This window comes from Conger conger, chromosome 17, assembly GCF_963514075.1.
Source record: "Conger conger chromosome 17, fConCon1.1, whole genome shotgun sequence".
Classification (NCBI taxonomy): domain Eukaryota; kingdom Metazoa; phylum Chordata; class Actinopteri; order Anguilliformes; family Congridae; genus Conger; species Conger conger.
Window position 1 is genome coordinate 7,118,822 of NC_083776.1, and position 22,500 is coordinate 7,141,321.

Sequence of the window (22,500 nt, forward strand, 5' to 3'; positions counted from 1 at the left end):
ACAAACATTCCCTGAGGTTTATCCCGAAACGCTGAGTCACCCACTCTCTGAATAAGCAAGTAAAACCGTGCGATTATGTTCCAGCTGTTCTCACATTCTCGTTCTGCTCTGAGGTGCCAGGAGATACCGACAGTTGATTTTTAAAAGAGAATATCTCTCTCTCTCCGGGTCGCCCCTGAACTGGCGCGCACTCCGATCATTCAGGATGAAAGACGATGCCTCTCTTTCACGCGCTGCCATGGGAATTCTCACCGCATTCACTCGCTCTCAACTCCGCACATTAAGAGGCACAATTATTTCAACGGTAACTGTCGGAGGAGGAGGAGACAGGCACAGAATGTGCTTCTCTTCGGCCGGGAGAGAAAGGTGCCATTTTGTACATTAACCTGTCACGTCAAACCCAGCTCCAAATGTGAACACTTACATAAGCAACAGTGCAGAACTACCCCCCTGAAATTCAACCTGCTTTTACCAATATCAAGAGAGCTCTACCACAGCGAACAACAAAAAACACATATGGTTGTATTTTTGGGGAAGGACTGGAGACAGGCTTTTATGCAAAGCGCTGTACAATTGATGCCACTCATTCTCATACACATACAGGTGTGTGTAAGCGTGTTTGGGGGTGTGGGGATGGTGGAGATGACTGTAGAGGTGTGTGTAAGCGTGTTTGGGCGTGTGGGGATGGTGGAGATGACTGTAGAGGTGTGTGTAAGCGTGTTTGGGGGTGTGGGGATGGTAGAGATGACTGTAGAGGTGTGTGTAAGCGTGTTTGGGGGTGTGGGGATGGTGGAGATGACTGTAGAGGTGTGTGTAAGCGTGTTTGGGGGTGTGGGGATGGTGGAGATGACTGTAGAGGTGTGTGTAAGCGTGTTTGGCCGTGTGGGGATGGTGGAGATGACTGTAGAGGTGTGTGGTAAGCGTGTTTGGCGGTGTGGGGACGGCGGTCGCACCTTCTGGTCGATGTACTTGTTCTCCTCGATGGCGGAGCGCTTGGAGTGGTCGCAGGAGGACGAGGCCGAGGGGAGCCTGCGGAACAGGCAGCTGGAGTCCTGCTGCTGACGGTCTATGAACTGCTTCATGAAGCTCTCTCTGAGGAACACACACATACACACATGCATATAAACACATACACACCCACACACATACATGTACACCCACATATACACATACACACCCACACACATACATGTACACACACACACACACACACACATATATACACACACACATACACACATATAGACACACATACACACATGCATATACACACACAAACACAGACATACAGACACAAACACACGCACACATGTACACAGGCACACACACAGACACACATACATGTACACACATGTATACACACACGCACACACACACACACACACACAGTTACAGAGAGACACACACACATACGCACGCACACACGCACACGCAGTTACAGAGACACACACACGCACGCACGCACACAAATACACAAACACACGCACACATACATGCATACACACACACACACATACACACACACAGACATACACGCGCACACACACACACACACACACACACATACACATACAGACATACACGCACACACACACAGACACACACGCACACGCACACACATATACACATACACATACACGCACACACACACACACAGTTTCAGAGCAGCACTACATGTCCAGGAGAGCCCAGCAGCAGATGGTGCGTGGGAGACCGAGAGTCAGAGAAAGACAAACACACAGCTGCTCAAGCTGCCATTTTCCTCTCATCTGGGTTCAGCTCCACGGGAAACACTTCCTCCCGCTGCAGATTCATTATAAACCCATCGTGCTTTAACCTCCGACCGTCACCGTACTGTAAGTGTGTCACCATGCTGTAAGTTAAGGACAGCATGAAGAGGGCATACCCCAGAGCACATCTGTATGTGGGTTTTTTTTTTGGAGGCCATTTTGTTTTGAGAAGACCCCCCCGGCTCCCCGCACCTGATCCTGGGCACGGTGAAGTCGGACGGCAGCTTGGAGATCTTCACCATCTGCGGCCGGTTGGGGAACTTCTCGAATATGCGCAGGCGTAGCGGAAGCTTCTCCTTGGTGTCTGCGTTGGCCTCGCTCTGCTTCAGCTGCGCAGGGGGGTCAGGTGTCAGAGGTCAGAGGTCAGAGAGGAGTGAGAAAAACACACCTGGTGCCAGAGGTTCAGTACATCACATTACATTACATTACATTACGGTCATTTAGCAGATGCTCCTATCCAGAGCGATGTACAACAAAGTGCATACCCATAACCAGGGACAAGTGCGCTGAAAACCCACCAATTACTAGAGTGATCACATAGATAAAAACTTGAACTCTTGTAGATGAATCAGATAAACTGAACAAGAATCAACAATAATTCTGTTCTGACAACTTTGGGTTCAAATTAGCCATACAAACACGCTGAAACGCTCTGTAAGCAGAGCGTTTCAGTGTGAAAGAGAGCGTTTCAGTATGTAAGAGAGCATTTCAGGTGTCATTAAACTCCGCTGCCTCGCTGATGGCTTTGCCTCTGGGAGGCGATTCGTCATGCAACAGATGTGTCTCTGAGTTAACCTCGTAGAGGACGAGAAGACGCATCGAATCACAGCTCGCAATCTGTCTGGGCCCCAGCTTAGTCACGCCAGCGCCTCAGAAGATTAGTTCTGAAGAACTCTGGGCTCTTCGTGTACTGTTACATTATTGGCATTTGTTATTGGCGACAGTCCCTGTTGAAACAGGAGACAGGATTTCAGTACTGTACCCTGTATCCCGAATAATCATCAGAAACTTCATGAAAAGGTATGTCCTTTTAGGTACTGAAATGTAAAATAACTGGCGATACACTAACGCTATACACACTTATGCACACATTTTCCACAAAATCTTCCCGATCGTTATTGGGTGATGGATTCAAAGGAGCTCACTGGGATGTTTAATAAATTAGACGAACGCATTGAGGAAGCCATGGCTTATTAATGAATAATGGCAATGCAGAGGGCCCTTATTACTGCACAACTCTCACCAATTACTCTGCCTACAGGAACGAGCCTTTCACATACACACCGTGTCAGCAGACAACGGCACAGAGAGCAGATTTAAGAGCTGCTCTGACACAGGGCAGCCAGCAGGTGGCAGCAGTGCCTCAATGGTCACAGCTAATATGGACGGAGGGAACGGGGAGAAAAGAGAGAGGGAGGGAGAGAAACAGAGGGAGGGAGAGAGACAGAGGGAGGGAGAGAGACAGGGGAGAGGGGGAGGGGGGGAGGGAGAGAGAGGGAGGGAGGGAGGGAGAGAGACAGAGGGAGGGAGGGAGAGAGACAGAGGGAGGGAGGGAGGGAGGGAGAGAGACAGAGGGAGACAAGGAGAAGGAGGGAGGAAGGGAGAGAGAGAGGAAGGGAGAGAATGTGTGCGTGTGTGTGTGTGTGTTTATCATACACACAGACACTTTCATATACACTGCGTATCCCCACTGGAGGTATAGCACACACTGGAAAAGCTGCAGCTGAGGGCAGTGATACTGGGGCCAGTTAGACAACTTTAATTACATATGAAAGTAGCTCACTGAAGTTCCTGCAGATAAAAGTGAAGAGCTGGTGATGAGGGTGAAAGGCACCTAACTGTGGCTCTCGCTCACTTCTCACGTGAAACAGGAGCAGTAGTCACGGCCCAATGGGCTCTGTCTGCCCTCTCTCGGACTGCTGGGATCCTCGGGGAACGGAGGACGGATCGGGGAGCAGAGGACAGATTGGGGAACGGAGAGTGGATCGGGGAATGGAGCGTGGATCGGGGAGAGAAAAGCTTGGGGCAATAGCGTGAAAAGGAGGAAAATGGTCATCCTCTGTGGCCTCCGTTGCAGGGGGCTTTGAATGGGGCAGGCTCAGGTACCCAGGGCGAGGGTCAGCCTGAACTGTGTAGCAGCCTTCGGTAAACGGACTGCATTTATAGAGCATTCTGATAAAGCATTTATCAGAATGGCTTTACCATTCACCCATTCACACACGCACCGATTTACTCACAGCCACCCACCGACCCACACACCAACGGCAAAAGGCTGCCATGCAAGGTACCAATCAGCATGTCGGGGAAAAAATTGGGGGTTAAGTGTCTTGCTCAGGGACACTTTTCACGGGGTGGGGGAACGAACTGGCAACCCTCCAACTGCCAGATGCCCGCTCTCGGCTGATGTCGCCCTCTGGAATGAGAGCAGCGATCGGCGGGATCTCTGGCACGGAGAGGCCGGAGAAGCGGAGCGTCACGGGAAGCGGATCTGGGCAGCAGCACCCCTGCAGCGCCGCCCGGGCACTTGCAGAGAAAATGGACACGCAGCAGGAAGGAAGCCGCCGGTCCTCCGGGCGCTCCGGCCCAGGAGAACCGCGCTCGACGCTCTGCATAAACACCTCGCGGGAGCTCGTTGATCTCCAGCTGAAAGTGCTCCACGGAGGCGTGGAAACACCGTGGCTCTGTCCTTACCCTGGTGTCGCGCCCGAGTTCCACCCCAAAAACACGGACTGTCTCCAGGGCCTCAGCCTGGGCCTCTGTGGTTTCCCGACAGAGAGATTCACACTCAGACTTCTCAGGTCTGCAGCAACACTTCGGTCCTTAGCACTTCCACAGTCTCCTGGGGCTGTTTGCCATTTGTTACCTCAGTGAGCACTTTATTCTGTACTTTCTAGACTGACTGGTCTTCTGCTGCTGTAGCCTATCCACTGAAGAGGTTTGATGTGTTGAGCGTTCAGAGATGCTCTTCTGCATATCACTTTTACTGCGTTACTGTCAGCTTTGACCAGTCTGGCCCTTCTCCTCTGACCTCTCCCATTAACTGCTGCTCACTGGAGGCTTTTTGTTTTTCGCACCATTCTCTGCAAACTCTAGAGACTGTCCCAGGACAATCCCAGGAGATCAGCAGTTTCTGAGATATTCAAACCTCCCTGTCTGGGACCAAAAATCATTCCACGGCCAAAGTCACTTAGATCACATTTCTTTCCCATTCTGACATTTGGTCTGAAAAACAGCTGAACCACATGCGTTCATGCATTTAGTTGCTGCCACATGACTGGCTGATTAAATATTTGAATTCACAAGCTAGTGTACAGGTACTCACTGAGTGTATGCTCATGCAGACTTTCTGAGATTCAAAAGCATTTCAAACAGCAATCTGCTGGGTAAAACTCTATTTGGACAGACCCAGCAGACATCAACGCCCTGGACCTCTACCCTCTGGACCATCTCTGTGTCCGACCAAACGTATCTCATGGGTGTTATGCGCTGTGTGGGACGGCTCCTGGGTCCGCGGTGTGGATGCTCCGGACCTCAGTCCTGACCGCTGACTGCAATAACAATAACTATAACTATAACCAAAACCATAATCATGTCAGCATCCACTCTGATCCAACCCTAACGTTCTGTAAACGGTCGCTCGGCTATGTCACCCAAGGCGGTGGTGGAACTTAAAGACAAATAAAATAACTGCTTTGGAATCAAGATCGTTCTTTTTAAGTATTTTAAGTCTTTTTAAGTTAACCCTGCAGCACAAGGTTTTCCGTTTTTGGCTTCAGAACTTATAAACATAGAGTAACAACACGAGCTGACCTATGCTTTGTGACAGCTACTGTCCATTTCAGCGCCACACCTGGTTACACAAGGCTGGTGCAGACAAACACCATCCTCTCTTCACCTGACCATGCTCAGAAAATGAGTTTGACCACTGACCTGAATGCAGGTCAGCAGACAAGACAGGCTGATGGGAGAATGACAACACGGACACACAGGAGTGCAGTACAAATGGAAAAATAAAACATAAAAACCAAACCATAAATCAAACCAGACGGTCACCATGACGACAAGGGCCATGTCAGAGCTGAAGGGGAACAGGTCAGCTGTCAAAAATTAAAATCTGCTGGAATTTTCCAGAAGAACGTGTGTTAAAAGCGATGGCCTCAATGCGATGCTTCATTGCCATGGGAGGAGAGGAGAGGAGGACAGAGGGGAAGAGAGGAGGAGAAGAGGAGAGAGGGGAGAGGTGAAGTGGCACCTGAGCGGGGTGGGGGGGGACGTGGCGGTGTGAGGGGTGGAATCGGACTCAACTCAGCCTCAACACGGCAAAAAGAGAAACCAATCTTTGAAGTCAGTGCATTCTAACCCTCTATACATGCACACAGGCACGCACACACACACGCACACACGTGCACGCACCCTTGTTAGTTGCTAGGGAAACTTAAAAACTGCTGTAGTCATCTTTTGGCATTGCATTCTGGGAGGCTGAATTGTGCTGTGAAGCTGTGACCCATGTATTTCAGCATGGCTGCATTGTTTAACCCGTCCCCAAGGAGCCAATCAGAGGGCTGCATTGTTTAACCCGTCCCCAAGGAGCCAATCAGAGCGCTGCGCTCCGGGCCTGCCAGGGCTGAGAGCTCCACTCTACTCCAGAGGGGTCTCGTGCGCTTCCCCGTTAGCGAACGTTTCTGCTCACCATGCCATCCAGCACAACCTCTTCAGACTGTTAGCCAACGTTAGCCAAGGTTTCTGTTCACCACGCAGTCCAGTACGACCTCTTCAGACTGTTAGCCAATGTTAGCCAACGTTTCTGTTCACCACACAGTCCAGTACAACCTCTTCAGACTGTTAGCCAACGTTAGCCAACGTTTCTGGCCAACAGAAAAAACCTTCAATATGCTGCAAACGTTGGCCATCTTGAACGCAGGTCTGTTCTATGTTCTAAAGAGGAACAGAAGCTCAACTGTGTTCTGGAGTGAGATCGGTTCTGCGTTCTGAAGAGGAACAACATGCAGAAGGAGTAAGCCAACACTCTTTACATGCACACGTAAATACATTAACAGGGAAATCAACACCAGTTCTGCTACACCCTCTCCCACGCAACAAATGTGAAGTTAAACCTATTTATTGATATGGAAATTGCAACCAGATGAAGAAAAAAGGATGGAACAGCATTGAATGGAAATTAATCTCAGAGCAGGTTGACATGGAAACCACAGGACTGAAGTATCTCGCCTGGACCCACTGTGACCACAGAGACCAATCTGCAGGAAGCGCAGAGGGACAGGACAACATTCACACTCACACATTAAGAATATTCCCAAACACTGCACTCATACTCACACATTAAGAGCATTCTCCAACACTGCATACACACACACACACACACACACACACACACACACACACACACACACACACACACACATTAAGAGCATTCTCCAACACTGCACTCATACTCACACATTAAGAGCATTCCCAAACACTGCATACACACACACACACACACACACACACACATTAAGAGCATTCCCAAACACTGCACTCATACTCAAACATTAAGAGCATTCTCCAACACTGCATACACACACACACATTAAGAGCACTCTCCAACACTGCATACACACTCACACATTAAGAGCATTCTCCAACACTGCATACACACTCACACATTAAGAGCATTCTCAAACACTGCATACACACTCACAGATTAAGAGCATTCTCCAACACTGCATACACACTCACACATTAAGAGCATTCCCCAACACTGCATACACACTCACACATTAAGAGCATTCCCCAACACTGCATACACACTCACACATTAAGAGCATTCTCCAACACTGCATACACACACACACATTAAGAGCATTCCCAAACACTGCATACACACACACACACACTCACACATTAAGAGCATTCCCAAACACTGCACTCATACTCACACATTAAGAGCATTCTCCAACACTGCATACACACTCACACATTAAGAGCATTCCCCAACACTGCATACACACTCACACATTAAGAGCATTCCCAAACACTGCATACACACACACACACACTCACACATTAAGAGCATTCCCAAACACTGCACACACACACACACACACACACACATTAAGAGCATTCTCCAACACTGCATACACACACACACACACACATTAAGAGCACTCTCCAACACTGCATACAAACTCACACATTAAGAGCATTCTCAAACACTGCATACACACTCACACATTAAGAGCATTCTCAAACACTGCATACACATTTCACACATTAAGAGCATTCTCCAACACTGCATACACACTCACACATTAAGAGCATTCTCAAACACTGCATACACACTCACACATTAAGAGCATTCTCAAACACTGCATACACACTCACACATTAAGAGCATTCTCCAACACTGCATACACACTCACACATTAAGAGCATTCTCCAACACTGCATACACACTCACACATTAAGAGCATTCTCCAACACTGCATACACACTCACACATTAAGAGCATTCTCCAACACTGCATACAAACTCACACATTAAGAGCATTCTCAAACACTGCATACACACTCACACATTAAGAGCATTCTCAAACACTGCATACACACTCACACATTAAGAGCATTCTCAAACACTGCATACACACTCACACATTAAGAGCATTCCCCAACACTGCATACACACTCACACATTAAGAGCATTCTCAAACACTGCATACACACTCACACATTAAGAGCATTCTCAAACACTGCATACACACTCACACATTAAGAGCACTCTCCAACACTGCATACACACTCACACATTAAGAGCACTCTCCAACACTGCACTCACATCAACCCGTTCAGAACTTTGAGTCAGTGTTCCAGAACTTGCTGTCAATTACCAGTACTAGTTACACAGGCATTAGAATGTTCAGTCAAGAACAGTTATAATTGATAATGAAATATGTGCATCTGGTAACAGCAAAACTATGGGGTGTAAAGGTAAATGGTGAGCATTACCCCCAGGCCCAGGTCAGTACAATCTAGAAACACTGGGCATCATTCATATGAATAAGTGACGCAGCTTTGATCCAAGTGGAAAAATCAACACAGCCTACAGTGTGTGCGTGCATGCGTGCGTGCGTGCGTGCGTGCGTGCAGGAGTCATCCTCATATCCCAGACAAATGTTTCACTATGCTATCCTGCATCACTGGTGTGTTTCAACATGTTCAGAAGATACACTAGCCCAGGGAGACTAAAGGCTAACTTATGCTAACTTCCCTAGCCCAGGGAGACTAAAGGCTAACTTATGCTAACTTCCCTAGCCCAGGGAGACTAAAGGCTAACTTATGCTAACTTCCCTAGCCCAGGGAGACTAAAGGCTAACTTATGCTAACTTCTCTAGCCCAGGGAGACTAAAGGCTAACTTATGCTAACTTCCCTAGCCCAGGGAGACTAAAGGCTAACTTATGCTAACTTCCCTAGCCCAGGGAGACTAAAGGCTAACTTATGCTTCGACGACAAAGTGTCACGTTAAAAAAGATGCCAATTCGACACTGGCGACATCAAGCCGACCCTCCTGAGCATCGGCGACAGATGTGCTGTTCCTGCAGAAGGTCACGAGCGCCTGCAGAGCTGTGATTGGTTGACTGAAGCAAAGACAAAAGGTTGCCATGGCGAGAATACTCACGCACTCACGCACACACACGCACGCACGTACGCACGTACGCACACGCACACACATGCACACACACACACACACGCACACACACGCACGCATGTACGCACATACGCACACGCACACACACACACACACACACACACGCGCAGGCATGCAGAGGCACGCACTCGCATGCACACACACATTCTGGCCAGAATGATTTACGACACGCTACCGCCGATGGAGGGGCAGTCAGCCATGTCCTCATTAGGGGACACAATTAAACACCATCATAAACAAGAGCAGCCTCTTTCATGACTGAGGACCGCTCAGGGGACAGAGGTGACCTGCTGAACGGGGCTCACACAGGCCCGTAACACACCTCACACAGGTAACCTCACACACAGGCCCGTAACACACCTCACACACAGGCCCCTAACACACCTCACACAGGTAACCTCACACACAGGCCTCTCACACAGGTAACCTCACACACAGGCCTCTCACACAGGTAACCTCACACACAGGCCCCTAACACACCTCACACAGGTAACCTCACACACAGGCCTCTCACACAGGTAACCTCACACACAGGCCCCTAACACACCTCACACAGGTAACCTCACACACAGGCCTCTCACACAGGTAACCTCACACACAGGCCTCTCACACAGGTAACCTCACACACAGGCCCCTAACACACCTCACACAGGTAACCTCACACACAGGCCTCTCACACAGGTAACCTCACACACAGGCCCCTAACACACCTCACTCAGGTAACCTCACACACAGGCCTCTCACACAGGTAACCTCACACACAGGCCTCTCACACAGGTAACCTCACACACAGGCCCCTAACACACCTCACACAGGTAACCTCACACACAGGCCTCTCACACAGGTAACCTCACACACAGAGGGTTGGTGGTTCAAGCCACAATAAGATCCGCACAGCTGTTAAACTTCGCTCAGGTTAATATAATTTATTCGGCATTCATAATTAAATGACTCACTGGCCATTAATAGCACAAAGTTCTTTGAAATCAAGCCTTCTTTGATATTTTATACAAAAGACTTGTTCCTGGATTAAACTTTTAAGTGTGTCAAACTTTGTCTTTGTGGCAATCACGCCATTTTGGAAAGCAAATGTGGAGTTATGAAAAGGCTCATTCAGTAAAGTTAGTAAAGATGAGGGTTGAAGATATTCTGTACTTATTAAACCTTTATACTGCAGTCACGCAATTTGCAGAATGAGTAATTGCGGAAAGTTGCAAACTATAAAACACAATATTGAGCTTTTGGGAGATAAAGTTGGCCTTCAGGCCTTAATAAAATGAAACTAAGGGAAATGGTTTGGTTGGACAAACCAAGGATTAAATCATTTTTATAATTTATGAGTCAACATTATATGGCTCTTAATACAATCTTTTCCCCAAATGTATTTTTTTTCAAAACATTAATGGTGTGTGAAAAATATAATAAACACTTAAATGACTCTGTAGGACTGCCCCAGGAGAACCCCCGGCCGGTTGGTTCGGCCCGGGAGCACCCCTGGCGTGTTGGTTTGGCCCGGGCTGTGGAAGAAGCCCGTTTCCTGTGTGATCCATCACAGTCCAGCGAGCCCGACCCGTATCGATCAGAACCAGTGGGAGGGGGGGGGAGAGAGATATGAGCTGAGGGGAGTTTATTTGTTTATTTATCTGGATCCCCGTTATAATGGTGGCACACAGTTCCTGGGGTCCTCACTAACCATACATACCTGATGAGTACAGAGCAGCAACGCACAGAGAGGGATGAGAACACAGCGAAAGCTAACAGGTGAAAGATCTGAACTTTCACATCTTTTTTTATTCGCTACACTATGGAAGCTGCATCTCTGTATTAACGGTGCTGCATTATGATTGTTATAATGATTATTGTTATCATGAACACAGCTCAGGGCGACAGCCTCCATCTTGGATCTGAGCTCAGCTCTGAGTGACACTGACTGGCGGCAGAGAGAGTGGGTATCTGGCACTCAGAACGAAGACTCTCTCCACGCAGAAAGCCTTCACTGTGACTGTGGCTATTTCGGGTTTTGGCAACACCGTGCGCTTACAGTTGACGATTTCCATGATAACCTCATCATCATAAAATGGCTTTTTGAAAAACTTTGAAAATAGGCAACGCATTTAATTAACTGCAGTTCAGAAAAGAAAGTTATATTTAAACCAAAAGACAAACGCTGGGAGAGCGAAAAGAAATGGTCTTATGTAAAACTGCCTTCATAAAAGGACCAGTGTGCATAAAATAAATACATTACTTTATGGGGGAGCTCCACAGACCTGCGGTCATTGGCTGAGAGAATGAGAAACTTTTTTGGGATTGGTCAGAGTCCTGTCACTCAAACAGTGATCACCTAACAGAATCAGTTAATTACTTTTTTATTTTTATTTACAGAGGCCATTATCAGACATGAGTAAGCGTTTTGATTACTTCGGTTCAGTGCGCAGCCTATTGACGATGCCGTCTCGTGAAATATTTAATGAGTGCGCCCAGAAATTCATGACAGTATTATGAATGGTTTTGTTTATTTCACAATTATCCATAGAGCCTTTAATGGAGAGAGCGTATTTTAACGCCGTTGATTTAACGCGCTTTGATGGCTTTCCGCGGCGTGTTTACAACGGCTCCCCATCGGCGTGAGGGAGCGGGCATCTTTGAATTATTCCCGTTCTGACACCGCTGGGGTTGTCACGCCCACGCTCAGACCGCACGTCACTCTGGATTTCTGCAATGTCACAGGCAAGGGCAGAAACATCCATAAATACTCCTTTTCAGGAGCACGCGCACGTTCATATTTTACTGTCAAAACTCAAACTACGATTGTGAAATGACAGGGCTCTGGGCTCGGCAATACAGGATTGGTGTTCAAATTCCAGTGGGGAACATCAGCTACACACATGGGCGATGAAACAAGTAGGACATATTAAGCACAGTGAGTTTCCCCGGATGAAATGTGGGAGTTATTTCCAGTGGTTTTTATTCCTTTTTGAAATATTAAAATCCAGCCAGCAAATTATCCATGGGGCAGCCAGTAGCCTAGTGGCTAAGGTACATGACTGGGGCGGCCTGTAGCCTAGTGGCTAAGGTACATGACTGGGGCAGCCTGTAGCCTAGTGGCTAAGGTACATGACTGGGGCAGCCTGTAGCCTAGTGGCTAAGGTACATGACTGGGGCAGCCTGTAGCCTAGTGGCTAAGGTACATGGCTGGGGCAGCCTGTAGCCTAGTGGCTAAGGTACATGACTGGGGCGGCCTGTAGCCTAGTGGCTAAGGTACATGACTGGGGCGGCCTGTAGCCTAGTGGCAAAGGTACATGACTGGGGCGGCCTGTAGCCTAGTGGCTAAGGTACATGACTGGGGCGGCCTGTAGCCTAGTGGCTAAGGTACATGACTGGGGCGGCCTGTAGCCTAGTGGCTAAGGTACATGACTGGGGCAGCCTGTAGCCTAGTGGCTAAGGTACATGACTGGGGCAGCCTGTAGCCTAGTGGCTAAGGTACGTGACTGGGGCAGCCTGTAGCCTAGTGGCTAAGGTACGTGACTGGGGCGGCCTGTAGCCTAGTGGCTAAGGTACATGACTGGGGCGGCCTGTAGCCTAGTGGCTAAGGTACATGACTGGGGTGGCCTGTAGCCTAGTGGCTAAGGTACATGACTGGGGCGGCCTGTAGCCTAGTGGCTAAGGTACATGACTGGGGCGGCCTGTAGCCTAGTGGCTAAGGTACATGACTGGGGCGGCCTGTAGCCCAGTGGCTAAGGTACATGACTGGGGCAGCCTGTAGCCTAGTGGCTAAGGTACATGACTGGGGCAGCCTGTAGCCTAGTGGCTAAGGTACATGACTGGGGCGGCCTGTAGCCTAGTAGCTAAGGTACATGACTGGGGCAGCCTGTAGGCTAGTGGCTAAGGTACATGACTGGGGCAGCCTGTAGCCTAGTGGCTAAGGTACATGACTGGGGCGGCCTGTAGCCTAGTGGCTAAGGTACATGACTGGGGCAGCCTGTAGTCTAGTGGCTAAGGTACATGACTGGGGCAGCCTGTAGCCTAGTGGCTAAGGTACATGACTGGGGCGGCCTGTAGCCTAGTGGCTAAGGTACATGACTAGGGTGGCCTGTAGCCTAGTGGCTAAGGTACATGACTGGGGCGGCCTGTAGCCTAGTGGCTAAGGTACATGAATGGGACAGCCTGTAGCCTAGTGGCTAAGGTACATGACTAGGGTGGCCTGTAGCCTAGTGGCTAAGGTACATGACTGGGGCGGCCTGTAGCCTAGTGGCTAAGGTACATGACTGGGGCAGCCTGTAGACTAGTGGCTAAGGTACATGACTGGGGCAGCCTGTAGCCTAGTGGCTAAGGTACATGACTGGGGCAGCCTGTAGCCTAGTGGCTAAGGTACATGACTGGGGCAGCCTGTAGCCTAGTGGCTAAGGTACATGACTGGGGCGGCCTGTAGCCTAGTGGCTAAGGTACATGACTGGGGCGGCCTGTAGCCTAGTGGCTAAGGTACATGAATGGGACCTGGAAGCCCCAGTGTAGCCACACCAAGATCAGTGCAGCTGTTGCGCCGCCTTTCAGACGATGGGGACACTGGAGTCGGATGAGCTGCGGAGCCGCGGTCCCGCCGCCTGACTGCGCTGGCTAACGGTGCGCATCATGAAGAGTAAGGTGTTCACTGGTGTCAGTCCGTCTGGCCACCTCATCACCGCACCATACACCGCAGGGTATTCACCGTTCCCCGCCTCGGCCGGCGACGCGCGGGGCGAAATGACTGCCGCAGAGCTGCAGCTGGGGCACGGCGGAGGAGAGCGTCCCCGCTTCACCCCGATGTAGCGCTCAGACTGAGAGAACGCGGAACGTAGCGCGCGATAACGCTGACGGGAGGAGGAACAGGCCGGTAACACAGCGCTTAAATTGACTGAACGTGCCACGTCTGAAGTTGGACAAAGTGGTTTCATCTCACGGTCAACCACGGGCATTATTTAATGCGACCCAAACCCCTTTTTCCCCCCATCTGGCGAACACACACCGTAAAGCTGACAGAACAACGCCACCATAACAGCAGTGACTGGGAAAAAAAACACCAACGTCCCAACCCACAGAGCACAGATTGAGATTTAAAGTGTGTCGCTGCCCTATAACCCAGACGAACACACAGGACTCCCATCCCCGCTGGACGGAGAGAAACTCTAGCAGAGACTGAGGGTATCAGGGCCATCGTTTCCCCCTAATTTAGCGGCTAATGAGCCGTGCTAGTGCACGCTATAAACTCCCAGACCACTTAGCTCCACACCTTCCCCACCTGGGAGTTCTGCCGTCAGCGAGAGGGGGGGGGTTGCTGCTCAGCAGTCCTTTACCAGTGGGGAAATAAAAACCCTCAAGGTGACCTGGAGCACAAACCCACACACTGACAGAGTGACCCGGAGCACAAACCCACACACTGACAGAGTGACCCGGAGCACAAACCCACACACTGACAGAGTGACCTGGAGCACAAACCCACACACTGACAGAGTGACCCGGAGCACAAACCCACACACTGACAGAGTGACCTGGAGCACAAACCCACACACTGACAGAGTGACCTGGAGCACAAACCCACACACTGACAGAGTGACCCGGAGCACAAACCCACACACTGACAGAGTGACCTGGAGCACAAACCCGCACACTGACAGAGTGACCCGGAGCACAAACCCACACACTGACAGAGTGACCCGGAGCACAAACCCACACACTGACAGAGTGACCTGGAGCACCAACCCACACACTGACAGAGTGACCTGGAGCACAAACCCACACACTGACAGAGTAACCTGGAGCACAAACCCATGAGGGACGAGGGGTACGGGGGGAGATTGACTGTAGCTCAAACGCTAACATCTCCCGCACTAACAGCGCCGCCGAGTGCCGGCTGAAACATTCCCGGGCGATGGGAAGCAGCTAACTCAACATCTCCAACTGGATGCGGAACGACGTTCCGCTTTGCCAGCTCTATTTGGGAGTTCTCCCGCGTGCGGCTGTCACGGCTGAGTTTGTGGGCACGGATACGGGATTCAGGGGAATTTCTCTCAGCGTCTCTCTGTACCACACACCCGGACCGGACTGGCAGCGTGTGATTAAAACAACATCACCGCTTACACGGCCCTCTCTCTCCTGGGCCTCATGTTGACAGGTAAAGCCCCACACGTGTGTGTCAGTGTGAGTGTGAGTGTGAGTGTGTGTGTGTGTGTGTGTGTGTGTGTGTGTGTGTGTGAGCGTGTGTGTCTGTGTGTGTGTGTGTGAGCGTGTGTGTGAGCGTGTGTGTGTGTGTGTGTGTGTGTGTGTGAGCGTGTGTGTGTGTGTGTGTGTGTGTGTGAGCGTGTGTGGGTATGTGTGTGTGTGTGTGTGTGTGGGTATGTATGTGTGTGTGTGTGTGTGTGTGTGCGGGTATGTATGTGTGTGTGTGTGTGTGTGTGTATGTGTGTGTGTGTGTGTGAGCGTGGGTGGGTATGTGTGTGTGTGTGTGTGTGTGCGGGTATATATGTGTGTGTGTGTGTGTGAGTGTGTGTGTGTGTGTACATGTGTGTGTGGTAAAGGCTGTTCACTAGATGGCAGTGTGGGGTCAGACGTAACAGGAGGGTGGAGAGCCCCAGGAACATCTCTGAGCTGGGCTGCCAAACAGAGCAGATCACATTTCTCACCGTGCCCATCTCCACATCCACTACTACAGCACACAGGCAGCTTCTTTTCATAAAAATGCTCAAATTTCCCCCGCACAGAGCGCATCTTTAGGTTCAATATCGTCCAATCTCAAATCTAAATCCTCCCAATCCTTCAGCAGATTTCCCTATGAAAACGTTAAACCAGTGGTCTGCCCCACCCAGTCCTGGAGAGCTACAGGGAGTCACACTGTCACTCTTATGTGGTTACCTGGGTCTCAACAGGACGTTGCTTTTAAGGTGAAAACAAAAACCAGAACACCCAGTAGCTCTCCAGGACCAGGGTTGAGACCACTGTGCTAAACATAGACTGCAATCCTACACTTAGTCTTGCACATCTGCTTCAAAATAATAAAAGTCTTAGAGCTTCTGCAAAATAGCAGACCTGTGTCAAATATGTAATTGTTTTGGATTCAACTTCTTTTCTACACTTTACTGGGCTGCTGTCTGGTTGGCCCAATTGCACCAGGCAAGATCAGTTAAACACAGAAAAGCATTTGAATAGGAAATGGTTACGTCTGCAAAACAGCAAGAAAAGATTGTGGATAGGGTTGTGGATAGGTTTGTGGATAGGTTTGTGGATAGGGTTGTGGATAGGGTTGTGGATTCTGCCACAATCTGCACATTTTACAGGATAAGCAGCATGCCATTCTTTGCACTCCAAGTCCCACAATGCAGTGTGTTGCCCAGAGGTATTGCTTAAATCTGTCATATCCCACATTGTCTATCCTATGGATAGCCGTGGACACTTACCATATTTCATATAACAGAGATGATGACTGCCCTTGAATAAGGTGTTCATTTTGGGGATAATTTCTGTTCACCTGAAAACACTGGTTTTGTTATCAGAAGACGGGCTCTCCTGTTAATGTTAATATTCACCTTTAATCTCCCATGTCTCGACCAGCTGCCACACTCAGTTACAACACCGACGCGAGAATCAAATCCGTAAACACAGAAAATGAAAAACACAATGCTTTCGATTCATTATTCACCCAGACGAGACATCAGAGCTTGACACCAGCGGGGGGGGGGGGGGGGGGGATAATGGATGTGCCGCGATGCCCTCGTTCTTCTTCTGGTGTTTTTTTATGGCTTCTTTCACGACAGCGTCTCTGGTCCGCTGCACATGACAACACAGCCGGGCCCGGAGGCCTGTCTGATCATCGGCGCAACCGCAGACCTGGCGACCGCCCAGTCATCCGCAGACCTGGCGACCGCCTAGCCGCCTCCGGGGCCAACGGTCCCGTTTCAGTTTTGTCAGCGAGAGATAAATATATATATATACATACCCCCATCACGTCTCCCAGAGCTCCCTCCAGGGGCTGCCCATAGAACAAATCTATGGGTTCTTTTATGCTAACACACACAAAAAAATTGGCGCATATATATATATAAGCATATATATATATATATATATATATATATATAATAAAGTCTTGGGTGCCTAAGACTTCTGCACAGTACTGTATGTGCCACAAAAAACAATAAATAAATCAAACTCAAAAAGAATGTTAAAAATATTGCCAATGAGGTAAGACTCATTTCATGATTTGCCAACAGGGCCAAGAAAATCAAGTAAACAGTAAGCTAATATTATCTACTTGAGGATTATATAACATTTTTTATGTTAAGTCTGATTACAAGACTACAACACATTAGCTCAGGAGGTAAGAGTGGTGGTGTGGCAGTCAGAGAGTTGCTGGTTCGCCCTGAGCATTGGGTAAACATCCTAGAAAATGCAGTCCGTTCACCATTTGCAGCATGTTAACGTGGTGACTGTTCAGAGACTACATCAGGAACCACTGAGGCTCTCCATGCAGCATAGTGTATCCATCAGACTCACATACTATTACAGTACTACATCTATAGTTTCTGATTAATTATTATTAATTAGGCCTGGAGGCGCCTTGTGCTGATGTAGCAAGGCCTGATGGGATACCTGCAGAAGTCTCGGGGAAGGGAATGAGCCGGTTCTTAAGCACGAGAAGCAGAGACAATGTTTAGATACACAGAGGGCAAGAGAAAAGCAATATCCTGGACTAAAGGCTAAAATAGTGCGTTAAGAAAAGCCCACAGTGTAGCTTCATACCATACGTTGGCCAATAGGAAAAAAATTCAACAGATTTATCAGCTTAACTCAAGTAGTCGAGGAATGTCAAACCTTCTACTCAAGACAAGACATTAATGGGTTAAAGTTCCAAGAAGGCCTGTTGAGTGACAGTTACATCTCCATGGCGACTGGCATATCAAAACGGTGTGCATTCCTATTGGTGCAGCTATGATTGCCGGTTACTGACATCCTGATTTGGATCAATGGAGCGATCGCCCTTTCAGATCCAGTGGAGTGCTGGGTCGTTTGGTTAAAGACGCCAGGGACCAGTTCAATCCACTGCGCCGTATGCACCAGCAAAAACAGCTAAAATGAGCACTTATCGATCGCCCTGGCAACACATTACTCCTTTCATTTGCCGCTTGTAGTTGTTTGTTTTGAAACTGCTTGTTGACCTGAAAACGTCAGAACAAGACATGCAGGCAATTGGATTGTTACGGAAGTGCTTTCCTAAACGTTCACACGGACAACAGTAATGAGTCCAATACATATCACCCACTCATTAACCCTAACCCTTCTGAAGAGCAGATTTTTTGGAAAGTCAGTGTTCTAGAACTCCACTGCTTTCAAAGGACCAGTAGTGATTGTCACATGAGGAGTAGAATGTTCCGTTAAGAAGATTTGAATTGCATATTTGTGATCTTACTCCATAAAAGGTTCAAAACAGTTTCCTTTGATGTCACCTCCAGAACATGGACTGAAACTGTGGCTTTGTCCTCCATACAGCACACCCTCGCAAGGTCTTCTACATTCAGCGCCCAACACCTGGGCAAACATGTCCCGCCCATTACCAACTCCACCTCCCTCAATATGGTGGCACATTCCCACACCTCCTGAAACATTCCCACACCTCCTAAGACATTCCCACACCTCCTAAGACATTCCCACACCACCCAAAACATTCCCACACCTCCTAAGACATTCCCACACCACCTAAGACATTCCCACCCCTCCCAAAACATTCACACACCTCCCAAAACATTCCCACACCTCTCAAAACATTCCCACACCTCCAAAAACATTCCCACACTCTCAAAACATTCCCACATCTCATGAAGCATTCCCATACCTCCAAAAACATTCCCACAACTCCCAAGGCATTCCCAGCATCTCGTTATGATCTGGCATTATGGGAGTTAAAATGGAGGACAGTGAGAGTGAATATTAAACTTTGACTTGCTCTAAAACACCACTTCAGTCATCCACAGAATGGCACTGCACACAACACTGCAGCAGACCAATGCGACAGGACAATGTCTCTTCAGGAAGTTGTGAGAATAAATGTAACAAGACATGGTCCGAGACGATGTCTTTTCGATGTCTTTTCGAGGCAACGCCGGCTCCTTATCGGAGCTAACAGGTTATCAGGAGCACGGTCCTGGACACAGACATAAATGTCATGTTTGTTTAAAATAATTTGAGACTGCCACATGAATTCATCCTCAGGACAGAAGGCACTTTCAATAATCTTCAAATATTATCGTTGCAAGGGATCTGTAAAAGCAAGAAGCACAAAAAAAACGCTGCTCACATAGAAAATAAATAGTTTTGAGCAAAAAAAAGCAGAAATCTCACAGGTACTCATTAATGCTAACCGTAAGCTTGCTTACACAGTGACCTCTGAAAGTTCTGACCCCTTCGATAAATAACCGAAAAGGGCTGTATGATATGAACAAAATAATGAGCTACATTGTCTTGAAAAAAATGGCAAAAATGATATTATTTTACAAGAATACAACTGCTCAGATAAAAAAGGTTTTTTAAATGAGTAATAAATGCATGTCTTCTTCCACAAAGCTGCTTATACTGCACATCTGCTTCAAAATATAATAGATAACAATAAATAATGAACAATAAAAAAATAATAATGATAAATATAATACAATGTAGTGTATGCCCAGCTGCTCCCCCCTCAGCTCTGTGTGGTGCTAGAGAGATGTTTACACCTCTGCCCCGGTTAATTCACCATGTTTGGTGATTTCTCCATGTTTGGTTAATTCACAATGTTTGGTGATTTCTCCATGTTTGGTTAGTTCACCATGTTTGGTGAGATCACCATGTTGGGTTTCTCATGCCGATCGTTTACTCCACAAAGGAGCCTGAAGCAGCACTGCACCGCTCCGACCTTCACAAGGTCACACACTGGAGCGCTCCGACCTTCACAAGGTCACACACTGCACTGCTCTGACCTTCACAAGGTCACTCACTGGAGCGCTCCGACCTTCACAAGGTCACACACTGGAGTGCTCTGACCTTCACAAGGTCACACACTGGAGCGCTCCGACCTTCACAAGGTCACACACTGGAGCGCTCCGACCTTCACAAGGTCACACACTGGAGCGCTCCGACCTTCACAAGGTCACACGCTGCACTGCTCTGACCTTCACAAGGTCACACACTGGAGCGCTCCGACCTTCACAAGGTCACACACTGCACTGCTCTGACCTTCACAAGGTCACACACTGCACTGCTCCGACCTTCACAAGGTCACACACTGGAGCGCTCCGACCTTCCCAAGGTCACACACTGGAGCGCTCCGACCTTCACAAGGTCACACACTGGAGTGCTCCGACCTTCACAAGGTCACACACTGGAGCGCTCCGTAGCCTGCTGTAGCAGAGGATGGACCAGGCCCTTGACACGAGGAGTCTGAGGAAACAGATACACTGTCCGCAGGTGACCGCAGGTGACCGCAGGCACACACATCCAAACACATCTCCCCACAAAGCCATTCCGTTTCTCATACCAGCGGGTGCTGTGTACTGCTTCACCGAGACACAGAAAGGCACTCTCTCACCGTACGCCGGGAGCAAACCTCCCCCCGACGTTTCCATTAAATTCACATGCCTCTCCGTCTGCATGTGGCTGTGATCGGCGAAAGCTAATTTCACACAGTTAATGCATAATTACAATCAGCCATGATGAAGGGAGCAGAGAGAGGGAGGGCGAGAGAGAGACATAGACGGAGAGAGAGAGGGAGAGACAGAGAGGGAGAGAGAGACAGAGAGGGAGAGAGAGAGGGAGAGAGTGAGAGAGAGTGAGAGGGAGAGGGAGAGAGAGGGAGAGAGAGAGAGACAGAGAGGGAGGGAGAGAGTGAGCGAGAGTGAGAGGGAGAGGGAGAGCGAGACAGAGAGCGAGAGAGAGAGAGGGAGGGAGAGGGAGAGACAGAGAGGGAGAGAGAGAGAGAAAGAGCGCGCGACAGAGCGGAAGCTAACACAGGAACAGAGGGCTTATTAAACACTTCCTGTTATCTCTGAGATCTGCATTGTGTTCCTCCAGCACAGCACATTCACCGGGCTGAGCCAGCGCATCACTGAAGACACGTCTGCCACAAACACAACCATGACTAATTAAACCCGCATTCAGAGATCGCGATTACAGACCTGCGAATGTTTGCACCAGGCCAGGTTCCTATCGGAGGTCAGCCCTTCTCAGAACGAACGAAACACGAGGCCCACAAATCTGCATCAGAATGAGGTCTGTCTGTTGATTTAGGTGCACAATCAGCCACCATTTTACTGTGAAATATGTGATTTCAGATGGACTGGATGACATTTTATTTGTGGGTTAAAATAAACACGTTGCATGTTGGATAGTCTTCATATACAAATACAAAAACAAGATTACTGCCTCAGACACTACAAGACAAGCACCCATCTCAAATTCATTAATTCTCTCCCCCCACCCTCTCTCTTTCTTTCTCCATCTCTCTCGCTGACACTCTTTTGATGACAGCTTGGGCGTGACGAAACGTGGACACAGAGCGAATAACATGTGCACTCTACCTGCACAGTGCATGCTGGGTAAAGCGATCAACACAGGACCCTCCGCCACTCTGACCGATGCCCGTCATTCCCAGGAACCCCGCAGGCCTGGCAGACGCACAGCATTATGGGAGGAGACGGACAGCATTATGGGACGAGACGCACAGCATTATGGGACGAGACGCACAGCATTATGGGACGAGACGCACAGCATTATGGGAGGAGACGCACAGCATTATGGGAGGAGACGGACAGCATTATGGGACGAGACGCACAGCATTATGGGACGAGACGCACAGCATTATGGGACGAGACGCACAGCATTATGGGAGGAGACGCACAGCATTATGGGAGGAGACGCACAGCATTATGGGATGAGACGCACAGCATTATGGGAGGACACGGACAGCTTTATGGGAGGAGACGCACAGCATTATGAGAGGAGATGCAAAGC

General features: G+C 48.9%; 1 protein-coding gene across 1 annotated transcript in view; it reads right to left on the reverse strand.

The window, feature by feature from the left end:
• Window positions 1–22,500, reverse strand: part of nalcn (sodium leak channel, non-selective) — a 137,857-nt gene that overhangs the window by 33,869 nt on the left and 81,488 nt on the right. The window contains 2 exon segments of the mRNA XM_061227054.1: window positions 954–1,092; window positions 1,983–2,119. Of these exon segments, the coding sequence (XP_061083038.1) occupies window positions 954–1,092; window positions 1,983–2,119 (276 nt within the window).